The sequence below is a fragment of the Syzygium oleosum genome, unplaced genomic scaffold, assembly GCF_021117445.2.
Source record: "Syzygium oleosum isolate NSW1041296 unplaced genomic scaffold, Sole_v2.1 Sole_v2.08, whole genome shotgun sequence".
Classification (NCBI taxonomy): domain Eukaryota; kingdom Viridiplantae; phylum Streptophyta; class Magnoliopsida; order Myrtales; family Myrtaceae; genus Syzygium; species Syzygium oleosum.
The window spans coordinates 3,315,972-3,334,989 of record NW_026607492.1 but is presented as its reverse complement, the minus strand read 5'-3'; the positions used below and the strand labels follow the sequence as shown (position 1 = coordinate 3,334,989).

Here is a 19,018-nt window from a genome sequence, read left to right as displayed (position 1 = left end):
GTCCGTTGCGCGCGGGAGAAGGTGGACCGTACGATTTCCGTTTTGGTCGTGCGGCTTTTGAAATTCCTTTTTTCTTTTTTTTTTGGGGTCGAAATGCAGCTTTTGAATTCGATGGAGCAAAAGCTAAACCAAAGATAATATAAACTATTGTGTCATAAAGTGCCCTGGAAAGCGTGATCAAAAATGAGTCCTCTCTTGCCTTTTTGGAGATGTACCATATCATTTTCTATTAGTTCTCTCTCATCGCGCACCCCCTTTTTTTTTCCCCCTGGATTTGTTTATGACATGAATCGTGGAAATTTTTTTTTTTCCTAATATCCGATCGGCACGACGCTAGAGGGCACGTGGACATGTTCGAGGATCGAAGAGCACGATTCTTAATCGGAGGAAAATAGAACGATTCTTTAATAAAGAGTGCGTACTCATCTTACACCATCTCGGTCTCTTAATAGGATGGTTTATGACTCGCGTTGAAATGCAAGGATGGAGGGACGGCACGTGACATCGTGTACTCGATCCGAGTTCTGGCAGATCTGCCTTCGAATATAAGAGCGGACGAGGACAATCCTAGCGGCTTTTGCTACATGCTCACGCGACGCCGGGCCCTGCGGAGGAGCTGTCGTTTGGCTCCGGGCTTATCCGTGCAAACCGTGCCGGGTTAAAGATTAGCCCTCATATTTCACCCCATTGACGGTACGTGTCGGTTCAAAGAGTGATGAAAACGCTCTCAAAATGAAGTCATATGTCCCGTGGATGGAATCATATTGCCAATATATCTTAAAGGGTTAATACCATGAAAAACCCTAAACTTATTCACCTGTGACAAATTTACCCAAAACTAGTTTTTTGACCAATAAAATCCCCAAACTGATACATCTATGACAATTTTACCCTCCGTTAATTTCCGTTAAATTTTATCGTCAAATTTCTAAGTTGAATGACACGTGGCAGTTGACGGGTGTACCAGTTTGGGATTTTACCCTCCGTGTTTGTGATTTTTCATGATATTAATCTAATTTAACGGAGGGTAAAATTGTCACAAATATATCAGTTTTGAGTTTTTGATGGTCAAAAAATTAGTTTTAGGTAAATTTATCACAGGTGTACCAGTTTGGGGTTTTTGGTGGTCAAAAAATTAATTTGGGGTAAATTTATCACAAGTGTACCGGTTTGGAGTTTTTCGTGATAGTAACCCTATCTTCAATAAATGACTCGGAAGAATCGAGTTAATCAGCACGGGTACAGGTAAATTGTGAAGGTGCTTAAATCACGAATCTCGTAAAAGATTCCATGTGCGTTCGTTTCGTGGAAAAACAAATGGTTAGGAAAATATCTTTCAAAAAATAATCGCTTGAATCACTTACAAAAATAAATTGATGAAAAATATCTTCATCGTTCGCGAAATTATTAAGATATAAATTGTTGTCGATAATGAAAAAATCATTCAATGACAGATTATTTTAATCAATACAAGCGATTATATTTTGAAAAATATTTTTCAAATCATTCATTTTCCAATATCTTCATCGTTCGCGAAATTATTAAGATATAAATTGTTGTCGATAATGAAAAAATCATTCAATTACAGATTATTTTAATCAATACAAGCGATTATATTTTGAAAAATATTTTCCAAATCATTCATTTTCCGCAAAATAAAGAAAGCCAGCCTTCGTTAAGTAGATAATTTAAGGGTTAATACCACGAAAAATCCCAAACTGGTATACCTCTGATAAATTTACCCCAAATTAATTTTTGAGTCATCAAAAACCCCAAACATGACAAATTGACCCCAAACTAATATGGATTTTCACGTTGTCATCACGATAAAATTTGACAGAAGTTAACGAAAAGTAAATATGTTACGAGTGTACCGGTTTAGAGTTTTTGGGAATCCAAAAATTAATTTTTGATAGAATTGTCATAAATATATCAATTTGAGATTTTTCGTGGTACTAACTCATAATTCAATGGCCACAAAAGCCAAAAACCCATTCTTGGTAGTGTCGAGCAGACTGACATGATCTTGACATACACGAAATTAATATAAATCGCAATGCACAGTTTCGTCTTGGAGTCAAGTTCTTGTCCATGTCGTATCGTTCTATGAGCGTCCGAGTTTCCCCTCGTACGCGCGTTACTAAAGCTTACTCTATGTACATAATGATGCAAATAAAGTAATCGGTTGGGCGTAGGTGGCGACGCAGTACTCTTGGAGTAGAGAACCTAAAATTTTCTATCTTATATAATTCGGCCTTTTTATCGGAATTTATTGAAGGTGCACATCGATGTCTATTTTTCGACGATAAGAGGATAAAGCAAAATCCTATTTTACTAGATTTGTGATAGAAGGAGAATATTTTCAACGTGTATCATGCTGTGTCGAGATTTGTTTCATATGTCGAAAAGAAAGGGATAAGAAAGAAGAAAAACGGGAAAAGAAAAGGAAGTATACGTGTTACCTTTTGCATTGACAACAAAACTATCGAAGTTTCTTCGATGTAGAAAAAAAGAACAAAACCGGCAACCTTGTATCTGCATATTTTCGGTTCGTGTACGATAACGACACCACAAAACTAAATAAGCCGACAGTGGCATCTTCCTAATGACTTTTAAATCAATTGACAGCGGCAATCAAAAAATTTTGCACCATATACGACACAAGAGCACAATTATCTACGATCTCCATTGCGGTTCTAATTTCACCTCGAAAACCGAGATTTTTATGGACAAATGATAGCATCGGCCGTCAAGACCGGAGATCTATGTTGCTCCAATCACTTTAACGTGCCGCGGGGGCGACATTTAAGATAAGCCGGTCATGTTCAAACATCAATAAAAATCAATTGAACAATTGGCATATCAAATGCTTTAAACCAATTTTCATATGCCTAACTTTTTTATTTTCTTGGGTTGGCAAAACCGGAGCTCAATGTCAAACATTTAGATCTTGTTGACTTTTGATACACAGATGTGGCCATCTTCCTAGGGCCGACGTCGTGGCGTTAGACTCTTGAACTCTTTTGATTAGTGTGGTTGACCAAAACGCCCACACTTTCCTTCGAAGGACATTGAAGAACTGAACGGCGTAAAAAGTGCTAAAAACCGCTGTTGTTTCAACGTGGCTTTCGATGGAATCCTTCGTGGGATTAATCATGACATCGGAAATTCCAAGGTTTCGCTCGTTTGACCTAATTCCCGAAGAGGAGTAATCTATGCATTTAAGCGACGTGGCCAACATCTGCAGGTCAAAATTTCCGCTCTGCAAGACAAAGCCTCCTACTCGTTTTTGCTGAGAAAATTAAGGTTTGTTTCCACCCGTGGTTGGGAAATTTTCCTTGTTGCATCTCGTCCTAATCTCTCCCTCGAATCTAAACCTGTTAAAAGGGGTCATATACTCAAGGGTGAGCGATTTCAAAGTCGATTCAGATTTCACCTAGAACTTACCCAGTCACAGGTTTCAAAGTCGGTTCTAGGGTCTACCTAGGTAACACATGTATTCTTAATTGAATTATTGCAATGAAACATAACTTCTAATGACCACCATTGGCTGTTACAATCCATTGACCACAACTCATATTTAGACATATGAAAAATATGAAACAATAACAAAGTAAAAGTCTGATGCGTGCGTGGGCGAGTGATTTCGGAAATGAGGTTTATGGGTTATGTGTATGGATGGGTGTGTGTTTGGAATAGTTACTGAAGGGTAAAAAGGTAACCGAAAGATAGATTACAATCATCACCAAGGTATAAAGTACGCGCTACCAACCGAGGATGAAGATCGAGATCGATGAAGTTCACCATCAAGGCTTAAAGTACAAGCCACCCGCTAAGGGTAAAGGATTTCGGGATAAGAGAAGCTCACCACCAGGGCCTAAAGGGTAAATCGCCAGTCGAGGATAAAGTGCTTCTTGGCTCACTACCGAGGAGTAATCCAATCTCCAAGGATAAAAAAACCAATATAGGAGTTATCTACTCTCCAAAGAAATTCGCTCACGCAGAGGAAAATCTCATCTATTCATTCATCAAAGTCTTCTTCATTACAATGGGGAACAATCCTCTATTTAAAGAGAGACTAAGACTTAGGAAATAAACAAACATTAAAAGACTTGGAAACTAGAAAGCAAATAAAATCCAAAGAACTTAGTACTTTGACTCTCGAGACTTGCATAACGATTAAGACTCATAAAGACCTAAGAACTTAGAAAAGCATCAATGACGTTTAGGAACTATGAATAGCAACAAATACTTTGAGACTTGTAATATTGACTCTTCAACCATTCGGTTCATCTTTCAAAATTCGTGCTTTGGCCTTGATGAGAGGATAATCACCTCAATAAATCAACAAATGTCAGAGGAAATTGCTTAGAACAACCTCCCATCGATATGTTGTCGATCCGCATTGAAATCAGCAACTATTCTTTGTGAAACAATAGCTTTAAACGTCAAGGGAAGAATCGACAACTTAATAATTGGAAACTTGGTCAATAGTCTCCTTGTCAATGATCCAATGAAGCATGTTAAGACCGAAGCATGTTAAGACCGAAATCTACCTTTTGCTTGAATGAACATTGATGGTGCTGATTTTGTCGATGCAGTTAAGTCGAATGCTCCCGTATCAAAGTCTCAATCATGGATATCGTCGAATAGGAAAGCTCATATTAGTAGTTCATATTACATGCTCATCATCGGACGTCATGGAATATTGCAGGATTGCACAAAGACATGGAACAAGAAAAACACAGAGACACGTTCCAGGTTCTATGCCTGTCAGAACCGATTTCTCAATTTTTGAAACCTAAAACTTACCCTACATACTATAGAACCTAGAACCGGACCGGTTTTTCGATTCCTGATTCTACCCACCCCTACATATACCATTTCTTAATCCATATTTGATAGGTTGAGTTATTAAATGGGTTAGTTATAGTCAGTAAATAAGTTATGAATGGATTTAAAATGGTAAAACCTAAACTGATATGAGTGTTAAATTGGTTCACAACTTACTTAGACCCAACTTACTTCTATGACCCTCTCTTAACTCTCTATCGCCCTCACTTGATCTTGTGCTTGTTTTCTCCGCACTCTCACATCTGTTTGAGTATAAGTTTTCCTAGATTTGATTAAATATGAAAGTGTTTTAATAATATGTGTAATGACGATATAGGTCACTAGATTTATATTGCATGGAAATTAGTCAATTTGGGTCGGATCATTTTCGATTCGACTCACCCCGTTTGACGGGTCTACTCAAGTCGTAGATTGAATTATTCCTAAAAATCGCATGTTTATCATGTGGAAATTAATTCACGCAGCTTAGAAAGTTCACATGCATGCTGAGATATAGTCGGATTCTGACTCCTAACAATTTGTTTTTCCATTTGATAATCACATGTGTTCCAAGCTTTCATTATGTTTGAAATCGGTAGGACGGTCAAGCATCAAACTCATCCCTTCGAATAATCTCTTTCTTTTTTAGCACGGACCCTACGCATTTCAAATTGAATGTCGACCAAAAAATGATTGAGTCGATGACGAACGCTGCTGTCTATCTACTAAATTTATTTCATTAGGTAGGGTTTCGATAAATTTCGTGACTTCCTTGCGCACGTAATGATTTCACGGTCTGTAACTCATCTGGGGCCACAATAAGACTACGTAGGGAAAGCCATGAAAAGCTCCTAAAACCAAACACCTAATAAGATTTTGTGGGTAAAGGCACGAAGGTGTCCCACGCTTGATCATTAAAATTTAAATGATTGATTGTAAAATTTCGTAATCATTGAGATAAAGTTGTTCCAAAAAAATTCTAAATTCATTGTACAACAGTTAATCCAATCTTAAACTTCTTGATTTGGCTAATTTAGTCATAAACCGTTCAACGATTTTATAAAATATTTAAGATTGAATTGGCCAAATTAGAAAGTCACTCAAATGGCCGCCGTACACTAAGTCTAGCACTTTTTTGGACGATTATCGTAATTTTTATATACTGATTTTTTTGGTATTATGTATAATCGATATTTTAAAATTTGTGACTATTACGTATCCAATATATTTAATAAACGACCAACCCGTGAAATTGCCCACATTGGTCATCATAGATTGAGCAACAATGTCGAATCAAAGGAGGAAGTCGTGTCCATGAGGGCTTAGTGCCTTGTTATCTACCTTTTAACTTTTGACTATTTTACTAATTTTGCAAAATTTACACTTTGACTTCTAATAACGCATGATTTGTTAATCGTATCATCCTACTGGACACGAACACAACCGAAAACTTAATGAGCTAACACGTCACGACACATATAAAACGATAAAATGGCAGATTGACAAGCTAACGCGATTGCATAACCCATCATGTCACGGAAATCAATTCACCGACACGAACTTGACATGAAATATCATCGAGTTTGCATAAAATCTACTTACAAATTACAATAACCCCGTCAACAAATTATCATCGAATCAAATTGAAAGATATGTTCAAAGTCAATGAAATATCATCGAATTTAAATCTTAACAATAAATAACATGAAAAAAATAGACTTTAACTAATCATGTTGAAACGGATCACATACAATCCGTTAATTTAAACAGAGTATTCGGGTCAATTTTGAGTCTAGTGGGTCGGACACGAACACGATTATTAATATGATATCGCCGGTTGACACGAATCGACTGGAACATGATGACTCTCAACCTAAACTCGCTGACTTCGTGCCGTATTCTAGTCATGTTATTTGCCGGGTTAAGTATGACCACCCTTACGTGGAAATTTTTTTTCCAAGATTCTGAGTAGTTTATTTCCTTATCATTTGTTAGTTTTAGCATATATTGCAGCATATTGGAGGATTTGATTCAATCTTTGGGATTATCTTTTAAGATTTTTTAGATTTAGCGGTATAAGATGTTTTATTTCATTAGCTCATCTTTTTCCCTATTTGAATCAAGATTTTCGTCGGGCCTTCTAGATATAAAATATACATTTTGTTTTCTGGTAAGACAAATTACCTTCTCGAGTCAATGATATAATTATGAGGGTTTTTTTTTTCTAATTTTGTGCTCGTGAGCGTGTTTGCGAGTTTTAATCCCCGTTGTCACTGTTGCGAATAACAATTCGTGTTATCTTCATTCCCACCGCGTTCAGGGTAGTATCAGACCAGATTAGTTGTGAGAACGCAAAACACAACACATTTTCGAATAGTAGATGTTATAACTTTCGAATCACGATATATCTCATGGACTTATGACTAGGAACAACATTGCACACAGCCCCACCCATCACATGAGATTTTGCACCTGATTTACATCCTTAATTCCTTCTCTCTTTTAGTCGGTCGGAATCACATGTTTAATTTCAGCAAGTGCAACAAAATCATCAATGCATATTTTATATATTACACGATGAATAATACACCAATGGTAGAATAATTAATATAATTCCGAAATTAATAAGTGGAAAAATTCCAAATAAGGACCCAAAGTGCTCTCATTTTCTCAAATAGGGGCCTGAAGTGAACCATGTGTCAAATAAGGAATCGAAGTGCTCTCATTTTCTCAAATAAGGGCCTAAAGTGAATCTTGCTTCAAATAAGGGTTTGAAGTGACCATCTCAGTCTCAAAAAAGGGCCTCACCTCACCGGAGTCAAGGGCATTTTCGCCTTTTAATTTTTTTGATTATTTGATTTTTTTTATTTTTTTTTCCTTTTTAGTTTTTTTCCATAAAAAACAAACTCAAAAATGAAAAAAAAAAAGCTAAAGTTTAAATAAATAAAAAACACAAGGGGGAGGCCAGCCCCGCCTATGGCCGCCGGCCCACCTGCGACAAGGCGGCGGCCACAGGTGGGGAGGGCTGGCTACCAGCCCTGCCCCCTGTTTTTCTTCCAAAAATGCCCTTGGTTGGCCGGAAAATTTGGCCGGCCGGCGAGGTGAGGCTTCTATTTGAAACTATTATAGCAATTTCAGGTCATTATTTGAGAACATAAGTTCATTTCAGGCCCTCATTTAACACAAAGTCCACTTCATGCCCTTATTTGAGAAAATGAAAACACTTCGGATCTTTATTTAAAATTTTCCTTTAATAAATTGATTGAGAGTAGAAATAAATCTTCTTTTTATTTTTTCTTTTTTTGGGTTTGTAGAACCAAAAAATCTTCTTTTTTGCTAAAAATCGTCTTAGGAGATAATAATAATGCAAAACGCGATCGCCTCTTCTTCTTGTCCTCTCTCTATAGTTTTCTTTGGTTTTCTCTCTCTCTCTCTCTCCGTGCGTGTGTGCGTTGAACCTGTCAAGCCGGCATTTAACCATTTCATACTTCAGCGAGAAAGTTCGCTCCTTTCAGCACCTTTCGTTCTTATTAAGTAAGCTCCCCCTTCCTTCCTCCCTTCCTTCATCATCTTCCCCTTCTTCTGTGGGATTCGCTCGGCCAAATTCGCTTCGACCCACCGACGGTTTCACGGCCTTCGAGGATCGAGCGACCCGAAAGATGCATCCTTTGCGAGTTTGACGAGGTGGGTCGATCCGAATTTCGATCCTTTTTCCGTGTTCGATCCAGATTTCGAAGCTTTTTTCGTGTAAATTATCGGATCCTTCGGGTATCGTTGTTGGTTTTCGGTTTTCCGGTTGTGGGTGCAATTTGAGATGGTCCATCTCCGTAGCTCGAACTCAGCTAAGCTCGTTGACCAGTTGGGGCTCATGGCGAGTTCCGCTAACTCGGTCGATTCGTTCCTCAATTCGAGGATGGGCAAAGCCAGCTATCTCTCCCAGAGGAATAGGAGATTGCTCAATTCGGCGGCGAGCCGATCGAATTCGCCGTCGTCTTGCCACCACCATGGATCTCGATCGGCTGCGGTCGATGTCGTCATTCTGATTGCTGTCGTGGGTGCCTGCGGGTTTCTGCTGTTCCCGTATGTGAAGTTCGTAGCCGTCCAGCTGATCGAAAACGTGGGCCCGATCACGAGCGTGATCAAGGAGGAGGTTGCTGAGGCTCCGTTGATTTATGGATCGATAGGACTTAGCGTGTGCTGCGCCGCTTTCGCTATGTTGGCCCTGGTGGCGTGTTTGGATCGGAAATGCGGGAACCCGAATTGCCGGGGACTGAGGAAGGCGGCCGAGTTCGATATTCAGCTGGAGACGGAGGAGTGCGTTAAGAACTCGACCGCCAAGGAAGATTCAGAGAGGATGCTGTTCGAATTGCCGACAAACCAGCACCGAGAACTCGAAGCGGAATTGAAGAAGATGGCGCCGCAGAACGGGAGGGCCGTTCTTGTTTTTAGAGCGAGGTGTGGGTGTTCTGTTGGTAGATTGGAAGTTCCGGGGCCGAAGAAGCCGCGAAAGATCAAGAAATAGAAATGGGTTTGGTTTGGTTTGGCTTGGCTTGGGGGAACTATATAGCACAGACAGAGTAATCATAACAGAGAGAAGGGGCTTTTATGATTAGCCTTGTATGAATAATAATTTGCGAATATTTATCTCACTGCAAAAACTTGTGGGGATTATATACACCTAATCATTACACTTTCCTCCATCAGCTTATCTGTGAACACAGCCACTTATGGATTGATTTACTTTTTTGTGACCAAAAGTTCCTTTCTTTTTTATGGCCCTCACCGGTAGTGCCTTATCTATATGCAGCTTATCATTGATGCAGCACCCAGGGCTTTAGGTTTTGGTTAATCTTTCAGTATCTTGAGTGCTTTATTCTTTAGTGGAGCATCATGTATATAAAACATGAAGATAATTACTGAAGTTCTTAGTGCATAGCGAATCGGCATCTCCACCTATCCTCATAGTTATACATCTCAAGAACTTTCCAGCATCTGCTAAAATTAAATAATGGAGCTTTCTGATGCACCATTGGTTCATAGTGAATAGCACTAGCAACATATCAAGGTTAATCAGTTGAGTTGCTGGGGTCAATGAGATTACTGATGCTTGTGCATCTTATTGCTGCTGCAGGTTATTATTTGAAAAGCATATGAATGACTCATCGTCAGCATTTGAACTGTTATGATCATATTTCTACATGTGCAACACATTCCTTCCCCACAAGATGCCCTTACACGGACTTCTGCACTATCATGGGTTACATTACTTATAGAACTTCTGAAGACTTTGTCTGTATTGCAGTCTGGCACTGATATAACTGTATTTGTTTGTCACGAAACTAAGCACTTTTAGTATTTCTCTGTCAGTGTATTCGCATATCGAGATCTAAGTGCGCAAATGTTGATTACAATCTTAGAGAACTTGTGATGATCTTGCATGTACTACAATCTACCACTGACATAAAAGCATTCATCCTTGATGTTATGAGATTAAGCACTTTCAATCATTTTCTTTCAGTGTAATTGCAATTCAAGATCTGATTTACAGATATCATATTGATGCGAAATGATTTTAATAATGTAAATTTTTCAGTATAGGAATATGCTAGTTGTCTGTGGGTTATGACTAGTTTCACTACGGTTCCTATATATTCTGAGTTTTAGTGCACTTGCAGAGCTGAATTGGTATTATGCTAGTGAAATGTTTAGTTTGATTAGAAATTGCATTTGAATGAGTTGATGTTCGTGTCATTACTTCTAGAGAGATTACTATCCCATTGCTTGCAGTGATAAGTTTTTAATTCTTCATCGAGGTTTGGTCGCTGTAGCAGCAACTATGGTTTTTCTGCTAAAAGATTGATCAATCCTAGTTATACTTAGTCTATGCCAGGGAGCGCCCACTACCGACTTTGTCTGTGCTGTTATTTTCGAAGTTATTGTTTTTGTAGATGCATTTGCCATGCTGAGGTTATGTTATGTGTTTGGCTTTATCATTATGTGGACAAAGAAAAGAAATGTGGGATGATTACCTGGTGAAGTGGAAAAAAGGTGGCATCAAGAGAGTCTAGTAAGTTTGATGATAAGTTATGAAGCATTAAATCCTAGTCAGAGACAAATATTTCTTGATATAGCTTGTCTTTTCAATGGATACGATAAGAATACGGTAATATAGATATGGGAAGACTATTGTTTATGCCCAACAGAAGGTGTTGAAATTCTTCGGTTGATGCATTAATTAAAATTGGAGAAGATAATAAATTGTGGATGCATGATCAACTGAAAGATCTTGGTAGAAAAATTGTTTCTCGGAAAAGTTGGGGGTGTTAGATAAGAAAAATAGGCTGTGGAATCACAATGACGTGTTGGACATACTACAAAGGGAGAAGGGAAATCCTGGGTCCGATTTCATTTGTGTGCGAGAAATCACATTTTAGTAATCGGGGCACTTTCCCCTCAATGAAAATGATCACAATTTATTCAACATACACAATTTTAACATTTCCACGTATTTTACGAACTTTTCTTAGAGTACTAAATACAAAGTTTCAAAACCCATGGTCGGTCCTCTCCAAATTGATCCATAAAAATGCTTTGAGCAAACTTAAAAATCTTTAGATATGCCCAATTATCTAGCTACAAACTTTGCCTCAAATTCAAAGAAGACCTACATCATTCTCTTAATTAGCTAACCGGGTTCTTCTTTTGCTTAAATTTTCTTGTTTGCTCTTTTAGAGAAACGAAAAGCTCGAAGCCCTCTCTTTGAAGTTTGAGGATTGGTCAGAGTATCGTTTTACTCTTGAAGGATTTTCAGCGCGGCCAAATTTAAGGTTTCTTCATGTTGATAGCCGACCCATTGCTTGTGACAGCCAACCCATTGCTTGTGACGATGTTTACCGTTTTCTCTCCCAAGCTACACTTCTTTGGCGTAACTTGATCATTTCGTCTATGGACTTTAGACTGTGCGAGAACCAACTCCTTCCAAATTTAAGATGGATGGCTCTCTTGGCAGAATTTTTCCCGATGAACACTCAAGAGAAGGTATTTTTCGGTGCGTAGATTAGTCATTCTTGATTTCTCAAGGTGTAAAATCACTCACGATTGGAACGGATGGAGACATATCAAGGTACCCTCAGCTCTAGAGAAGTTTTCTTATCAGTGTTTACGTTTCCTTAATGTAACAGATTTAATGTAAGTTCCGAACCTTTCCGGGTGTGAGCACTTGACCAAAACTCCTGGTTTCTCCAAATTGTTAAAGTTGGAGAGACTGATTCTCCGAAAATGTGAAAGATTAGGTGAAATCGACTCGTCAATTGGTCAGTTTTATTTTTATTTTTTTTGTCATAAAATTGGTCAATTGAAGTACTTGGTTCTCTTGAATTTGAACTTCTATAGTGATCTTCGCTATCTACCACTAGTGTTGGGTGGACTAGCAGTTCTCATAGAACTTCTCCTTTATAAAACTTCCATATGAGAAATTCCTAATTGGTGGGGTATGGAGAACTTGGAGAATTCTCATGTTCAGATTTCAACATCAGCAAAAGTAGGAGATTCACTCAATTGTCTAACTTCCTTGTCGAAGCTTTCATTGGACTATACAGATATTACTCACCTACCAAGCTCCATTAAAGCGCTGACAAACCTTAAAAGCTTGCATTTGAATGGATGCTTGGAAATGGGCAGACTTCTACATTCCATCATTGAACTACGATCATTGACTCAGTTGGATCTATTAGAAACGGGAATCACGCAGATTTTTTACTTTATGGAAAGTTTGGAGAATCTGAAAGAATTGAAATTATGGTGGTCCGAAGTGCCTAAACTTCCCATAAGCTTCCCTTCTCTGACGATCGCGTATCTGTATCTAAAAACAATTCCTGATCTTTCAAGCCTGATCAATCTGAAACAATTGTTACTATCAATGGGAGTGCATGATACCTCTGGCCCATCCGAGTTGGTGCAACTTCAAGATCCCATGCCTTGGTGGATTGGGAGGCTATCCAAATTGGAAGCCCTGACATTGACGATCCCACGCATGACTAGCCTATCTCCTGAATTAGGTGCACTTCCTCACTTGAAGTCTCTTCATCTTTATAGGTGCCACGCTCTGGGATGCATGCCACATATTCCTTCGAGTGTCTCAAAGCTTCATGTCGTAAATTGTCCGTCACTTACCACACTTGATCTCTCAAATTTGAAGAACCTATCGAAACTATATGTCCTTGCCACACCTGTGGTGGATCTTTCTGGGCTGCTAGCATGGAAAATGGAAACAAGTGAGGACTATCATGAGCCCGAAATGGATGATGATTTGAGGCAAAAGTTGTTTGAACAGCATGGATACACAAAACTTTTGCCACTACTCTAGATTTGCCTGTGTCAGGCTGAAAGATTCTGAGTTTAGGATTTCAAGGATACAATTCGAAAATTGTATCAGAAGATATCCTACATACCTGAATTTTTTAATATACTTGAAAGATTTTCCCTATATACTCTCTTTTGTTAACATCAAGTTAAGCTAATTGCATGATGAATCAAGTAAAGAGATCGCGACATTAAGCCACGTTAAACTCTCATGTACAAGAAATAATAGAGCCATCCATACTTTGATGACAAATAAAAATAATTAGACATGTATCTATAAATTTTATTAGATGAATGATCAAACATCTATGGCAAATATAATTCTATCTCGTTCTAAAATTTCTTTTCTCTTAATTTAAGTTACATTACCCGATTGCGCATATTTCAAGAATAGATATCTAACATAATTGTTTATGAGTGATACGTGTGTTTCGAGTTTATTTTTTAACTAAATTATTTTGTATATCAATCATCCAACGGTGAATGTGTAAATATATTTTAAGCCGGACCTAATAAAAAGTTCAAATTTATAATACTTCGTGAGGGTATAGTTGTAAACATATCTGGAAATTTATTGACAATATGATCAAAATCCTGAATCTGATCCTTGATTATTTCATAATCGATGAGAACAAAGTTCGCCATTTGGCGTCATTCATACGACTTTATAGTAGATAAGAACAAGGTAAATTTGAATAACATACAGAAACCCACACGAAAAAGGATTTTGCCATATTTCACAAATAAACTACTAAAATACCGATAAAATATTACATAACAAGAGAGCTCATATTTGACGAACAAGTAATATAAATATGATCTAAATTAGATGACAACACATGTTTTACATGCAAATTGACTGATACGGCTCATGTGAATTGGGCTAACTAAGCTAAGAGTTCCCGAAAATAGCTCCGAATGAAGGGAACAGAGGAAAGCTTCGAAAGAGGGAAGAGTTAATAAAGGGCAAGTTTAGTCTAATCATATTTCCAGCAGAGTCAGCTGCCTGATCGATGTCCAAGAAGGTTTACTACAATCTTCAGAAATAGATTACAATGAAACAGTCATTCCAGAAGAACACAAACAGAGTAATAAAGGCCATAAAGCAGTGACGACTCCCGCCTAATCGTCACTGCATTTCATGTTTCTTTCCTTTCAGACAAAGAAACAACCTAGTCAAGTTTCAGTGTTTAAATCGATGCGGAAGAGTCGCAACAGGTTTGATCCACTGAACTATCATTGATTTAACACAGAACTCTTAAAATTCCACAGAACTCTACAAACATGTTCGGCTGCGTTCATATAGGTAGAGATAAGTATATTCACAACTAGTCAAGTTGTATTTGGGGTGTTCCTAGTAGACAAGTACAAACTTCTGCGGATTGAAAAACCAGCCACGCATGCGCCAACCCACTAGGTAACATCTTCAAGATGGAGAATCTCTTCAAACAGAGAAACAGAGGACCAGAAATCTTTATTTGCACATAGGAAGCTAGGATTTGTCCAGGAACAACTAATCTGCCCCTGAAAAAAAGAGCACTGCATTACCCAATCTTCAGTCACACTGTCACTGCAATCCAAGACCTGCATTTTGTCACTGATTTTGAGTCTGCAAAGTAGCAATGAAAACACAAGTCAATATTTGGCCCGTGGTTGCTCAACATATCAGGATTCCACAACAAGGAGGATTCAAGAGAAAATTGACATCCATTCAGAATTGTATCCATTGCTCGGAAACTGTAAATCTAAAGAACAATATGGAAATCTTATCGATGCGCCCAGTCTGAATATTTTCTTTTTTTAGCACCATAGCTCTCTAAATAATCGCAAGAACTTAACAATCTACCTGAAAGAGATGCGGCACTAATGTCTAAGCCAATCACGCGTGTGTAAAGTATGGCGCCACAACAAATTCTTCATATGTATCATCAACTGCCAATTAACCTAGTATTTTCGCAAAAGAATGTAGATGTAGGGAACAGTGGCACCATCGGGCCAATAGCAGATTGTTAAATTACAAGTATATTCATCTGTGCAAATGAAAAGGGAAAATTCCTTTAAGGAGCGGCATACCTTAGGTCACTTTAGGATTACCAGGCAGATCTAACTAACAGAAAAAATGAAAGAGCTCCTCAGTTCTTTATTAGTCTACCTGGCCTTCAACCAATTCACCGACCACAAAATTTTTGAACTTTGTCCTCCAGAATCCAGATTAGTAAAAAATAGAGGGTATACAGACCCCCTTGTACCCTTTACTGGCCATTTTCTCGCAGGGGCAGAAATTGTATGGAAAAACTGAACTTCAAAGGCTCAAAAAGAGTCACATACCCAAAAAGTTTGAATTTTTAGCATACCCAAAATGCTACGAATAGAAGTAATGCAAATCAGGACAACCTATTCAAATTTCTGCTGAATCATGAATCATGCTAAGGTAATTTGAGAATGTCGGCATTGTCTGCAAGAGCTAATGCTCGCTAGAAATGGGCACAAACCTGAAGCGGACTCGGCATCGTGACGGATGAAGAAGGCTCCCTATGGAGCTCCCTGACGACGGCCGCGAGCGCCTCAGGGTTCACGCCCAGGTCGCAGAGGGCGATGAGGACGGAGAGGGTGTGGCGGTCGAGCCCGGTGTCGAGAATGTTGGACATGCGGAACGCGAGATCCAGGGATTCCCGGGCGGTCCGGGCAGCTTCCTGGTCCATCGCCCGTCGATCAATACTGTCGATCTGCCCACACAGACCGGAATCGAAATAGCCTGCTCGTTACAGGCCAAGCCCCTCAAAGCATTAAGCGACAAAAACCCCAGAAAAAAGCCATAGCCGCAGAGCACAATTTGATCAAGGGTTACCAGAATCGCTCGTTAGCCTGCGATCGCCGGCGATCTGGACGGCCGGATGCGGCGCTCTCCGGCGACTCTCTTGTTGAACGAATGAATGAAGAAGAAGAAGAAGAAGAAGAGAGCGAAGGAAGAGCGGAAGATGTAGAAGTAGCTGATTCAAAAGATTTTACTAACAAATTGACTCTTTTTCCCTTTCATTTTCACTATTCCTGACTCACACATATCCTAATGTATTTTTCACTTTATTACGTAAAACACAATAAACTGGGCGTATCGTTAGTTCGAAAAGAAATTCTATTGCATAAGTAAACGGCGGATTGCTAATATTTTTCCGTCGATATCCGTCGATTATAATTTCTCAATCATAAGTTGTGGTGTGAGAGTTAAATATCTCCGACCTCATATATGGGTAGAATGCAATACATTCTCTTTTACGATGGAGAAGTTCATTTCAAACATATGAGTCTTGAATTTATGAAATATCCCGGTAATTATCATAACGTTTTGAGAAAATCGAATCACTTGATGTTAAGCAAACTTAACAAATTCTTTTGAAAGTGAAAATGTTATTGTGATGATCTTGCATGTACTACAATCTACCGCTGATATAAAAGCACATGTCCTTGATGTTATGAGATCAAGCACTTTCAATCATTTTCTTTCAGCGTAATTGCATATCAAGATCTGATTTTACAGATATCATATTGATGCGAAATGATTTTAAATGTAAATTTTTCCAGTATAGGAATATGCTAGTTGTCTGTGGGGTTATGACTAGTTTCCCTATGGTTCCTATAGATTCTGAGTTTACATGGTACTGCCTTTACTTATGGCATGAGTTATCTTGTTATAATGCACTTGCAGAGCTGAATGGTGTTATGCTAGAGAAATGTTTAGTTTGGTTAGAAATTGCATTTGGATGAGTTGATGTTCATGTCATTACTTCTAGAGAGAGCACTATTCCATTGCTTGCAGTGATAAGTTTTTAATTTTTCATCAAGGATTGGTCGCTGTAGCAGCAACTTTGGTTTTTCCGCTAAAAGGTTGATTAATCCTAGTTATACTTAGTTTACGCCGGGGAGCGTCCACTACCAACTTTGTCTATGCTGTTATTTTCAAAGTTATTGTTTTTGCAGATGCATTTGCAATGCTGAAGTTCACATTGCTTATGCCCTAGGTTATTTCGTGGTTTTCCATGAGATGTTTGCATATTTTCTAATCAATTGGGGTACTTAGAGTTTCTTATCTAAGTTATCCTCTCATCATATAATAGAGAATTTGCCCTGTTAGGTTTCTAGTTTAAACTTGCTATATACCGTTCAACGTAATTGTCGGGGCTTTTTGACTACGCTATCTTTGTGGAGCAAAAGCAACATGAGAGATGTGTAGCAATGAGGCAATGTCAATTCGCCGTAAAGGCCATGATGAATAAAAGGAGGTAGTATTGTTGCATTTCTTCTGGCAATTGAAATTCTCTGCTACTGGTTCGTTGGGAAATATATAAGAATGCGATGGAACGGCCTTAAGGCTTTCGAATGGCAAAGCCTCATCAAGGTGCCAGATTCATACTGCAGCCCAAACTCTTTTTATCTAGGGATGCAAAGCAGTTTTAGAACACCAAGGGAAGAGTTTTTAAGGCAAAAGGAAATAGAAAATGTTGGGTTTGGCTTGCTGCTGAATCATCCGGTTTACTGAACTGGCTTTTTCTGAACGTGTAACTCATGAATGCGCATCTTAAAACTATCGTCTTGTTTATCTTTTCGTGATGTCAGCCCTAGTTGATATTTTTCCAGCTGCTGGTTCACTTGAACTGTATCAGTTAGCCACTATAGAGTAGATGTTGTGTAGAGAGGGGAGAGATGGAATGTGCCTCTTGCATGAAGTACAGAGGCGATTAAAATTACTAATCAGCTAATGATTAAGCTTAGGAAACTAGATGTCCCTTGGCCTAATCATCCATTCTAAGGTTACTACTTCTCTTGTTCGTATCATAATTGTATCTGGTTCAAACTTTTTGAGCCTGCTCGGTGCATCAGTGCCTTCCAACGGAATTCATGCTTCTGGGAAGTCTTTTTCTTAGATTTTATTGCTGTTTCTGTTTATATTATCCTAATGTTCAGTTTCTTGCTGAGAAGAACTAAAGAAGCAGTTGTAGTGTTTCACAGTCCTCTATACTACACCGTGGAACTAAAATTTTCACTCCCTATTTTCTTCAAGGCAATGTCTTTCAGTTTTCCTGCTAATAACGAAACATCCTGATGCTTTCAGATTGCTCGATTAATCCCTAGTCAATGTGCTTCAATGTGGTAGTGCCCCGTCCCTAAGGCCGTTGTGTAATTATCAAAGCACACGAGTTTGTGCGTCCAAGAAGACAAACAGGTGGGGTGATACAAACTTGGATCTTGAGTGAAGTTGATGGAGACGCTTCGTCACTTGAACGAACCCTCAAGATCATGTCTTCGCTATTAGCCCGTAACTAAGTTATTCTAAATGTATAATGCAATCAATAATAAAGCTTGTGCGAGGTGTCTTGCCCGCTGTTTGTAAACCTGTTACGCACATCATATAGTAGGTGATCACCCGAAACGCCGTGGCGCAGAGATATTCTCCCCAAGCAATCCAAATCACCATGTGTGTATATTTCTCAGAAAGACGATAAGTTACTTAAACTGAAACCCACGTGGTTAGAGCGAGGGACTTTCCCTAAACTGACAGTGCCTAGTAATGTCGATTGCAATTGCTCAAACCTCATTGGAGGGAGCTCTTGATTTGATAGATGAGTCAAGAGCCGGTTCCAGAAATAGTCGATTCAAGTACTGTTTTCAAGGATTTGGCCCACATGTTTCTGTCATGTCCTTACAATAGAAGTGAGATGACTGCCCTTATAAACTGGAACAACTGCAATAACAGATCTTATAGCACCAAAAACGAAACGAAAAAGGAAGGGGACAAGATTATTTTTATTGTGTTGTTGACGGAAAGTTG

General features: G+C 38.7%; 2 protein-coding genes and 1 pseudogene across 3 annotated transcripts; 2 read left to right on the top strand and 1 right to left on the bottom strand.

Moving 5' to 3' along the window:
* Positions 1 to 8,365: 8,365 nt before the first annotated feature.
* LOC115685401 (disease resistance protein TAO1-like) lies at positions 8,366 to 13,236 on the top strand (annotated as a pseudogene).
* Positions 8,511 to 9,590, top strand: LOC115685285 (uncharacterized protein At5g19025-like). The gene has a single exon (XM_030610323.2). It carries the CDS (start codon positions 8,648 to 8,650, stop codon positions 9,353 to 9,355), a length of 708 nt encoding a protein of 235 aa, XP_030466183.1. The 5' UTR covers positions 8,511 to 8,647; the 3' UTR covers positions 9,356 to 9,590.
* Positions 13,237 to 14,597: 1,361 nt separating the features above from the next.
* Positions 14,598 to 16,179, bottom strand: LOC115685294 (mitotic-spindle organizing protein 1B-like). Of its 2 annotated transcripts, none has more exons than XM_030610334.2 (3): positions 16,043 to 16,179; positions 15,687 to 15,949; positions 14,598 to 14,803 (listed from the first exon to the last, which is right to left on the bottom strand). In XM_030610334.2, exons 2-3 carry the CDS (start codon positions 15,894 to 15,896, stop codon positions 14,789 to 14,791), a joined length of 225 nt encoding a protein of 74 aa, XP_030466194.1. In that variant the 5' UTR covers positions 15,897 to 15,949; positions 16,043 to 16,179; the 3' UTR covers positions 14,598 to 14,788. The 2 variants fall into 2 exon arrangements, with proteins under 2 accessions (XP_030466194.1, XP_056169566.1); XM_056313591.1 differs by having other exon boundaries at positions 15,687 to 15,920; positions 16,043 to 16,178.
* Positions 16,180 to 19,018: the final 2,839 nt, after the last annotated feature.

Bases quoted from the DNA above. Each gene is read 5' to 3' on its own strand.
- LOC115685285 (XM_030610323.2), top strand. From the start codon at position 8,648: ATGGTCCATCTCCGTAGCTCGAACTCAGCTAAGCTCGTTGACCAGTTG.
- LOC115685294 (XM_030610334.2), bottom strand. From the start codon at position 15,896: ATGGACCAGGAAGCTGCCCGGACCGCCCGGGAATCCCTGGATCTCGCG.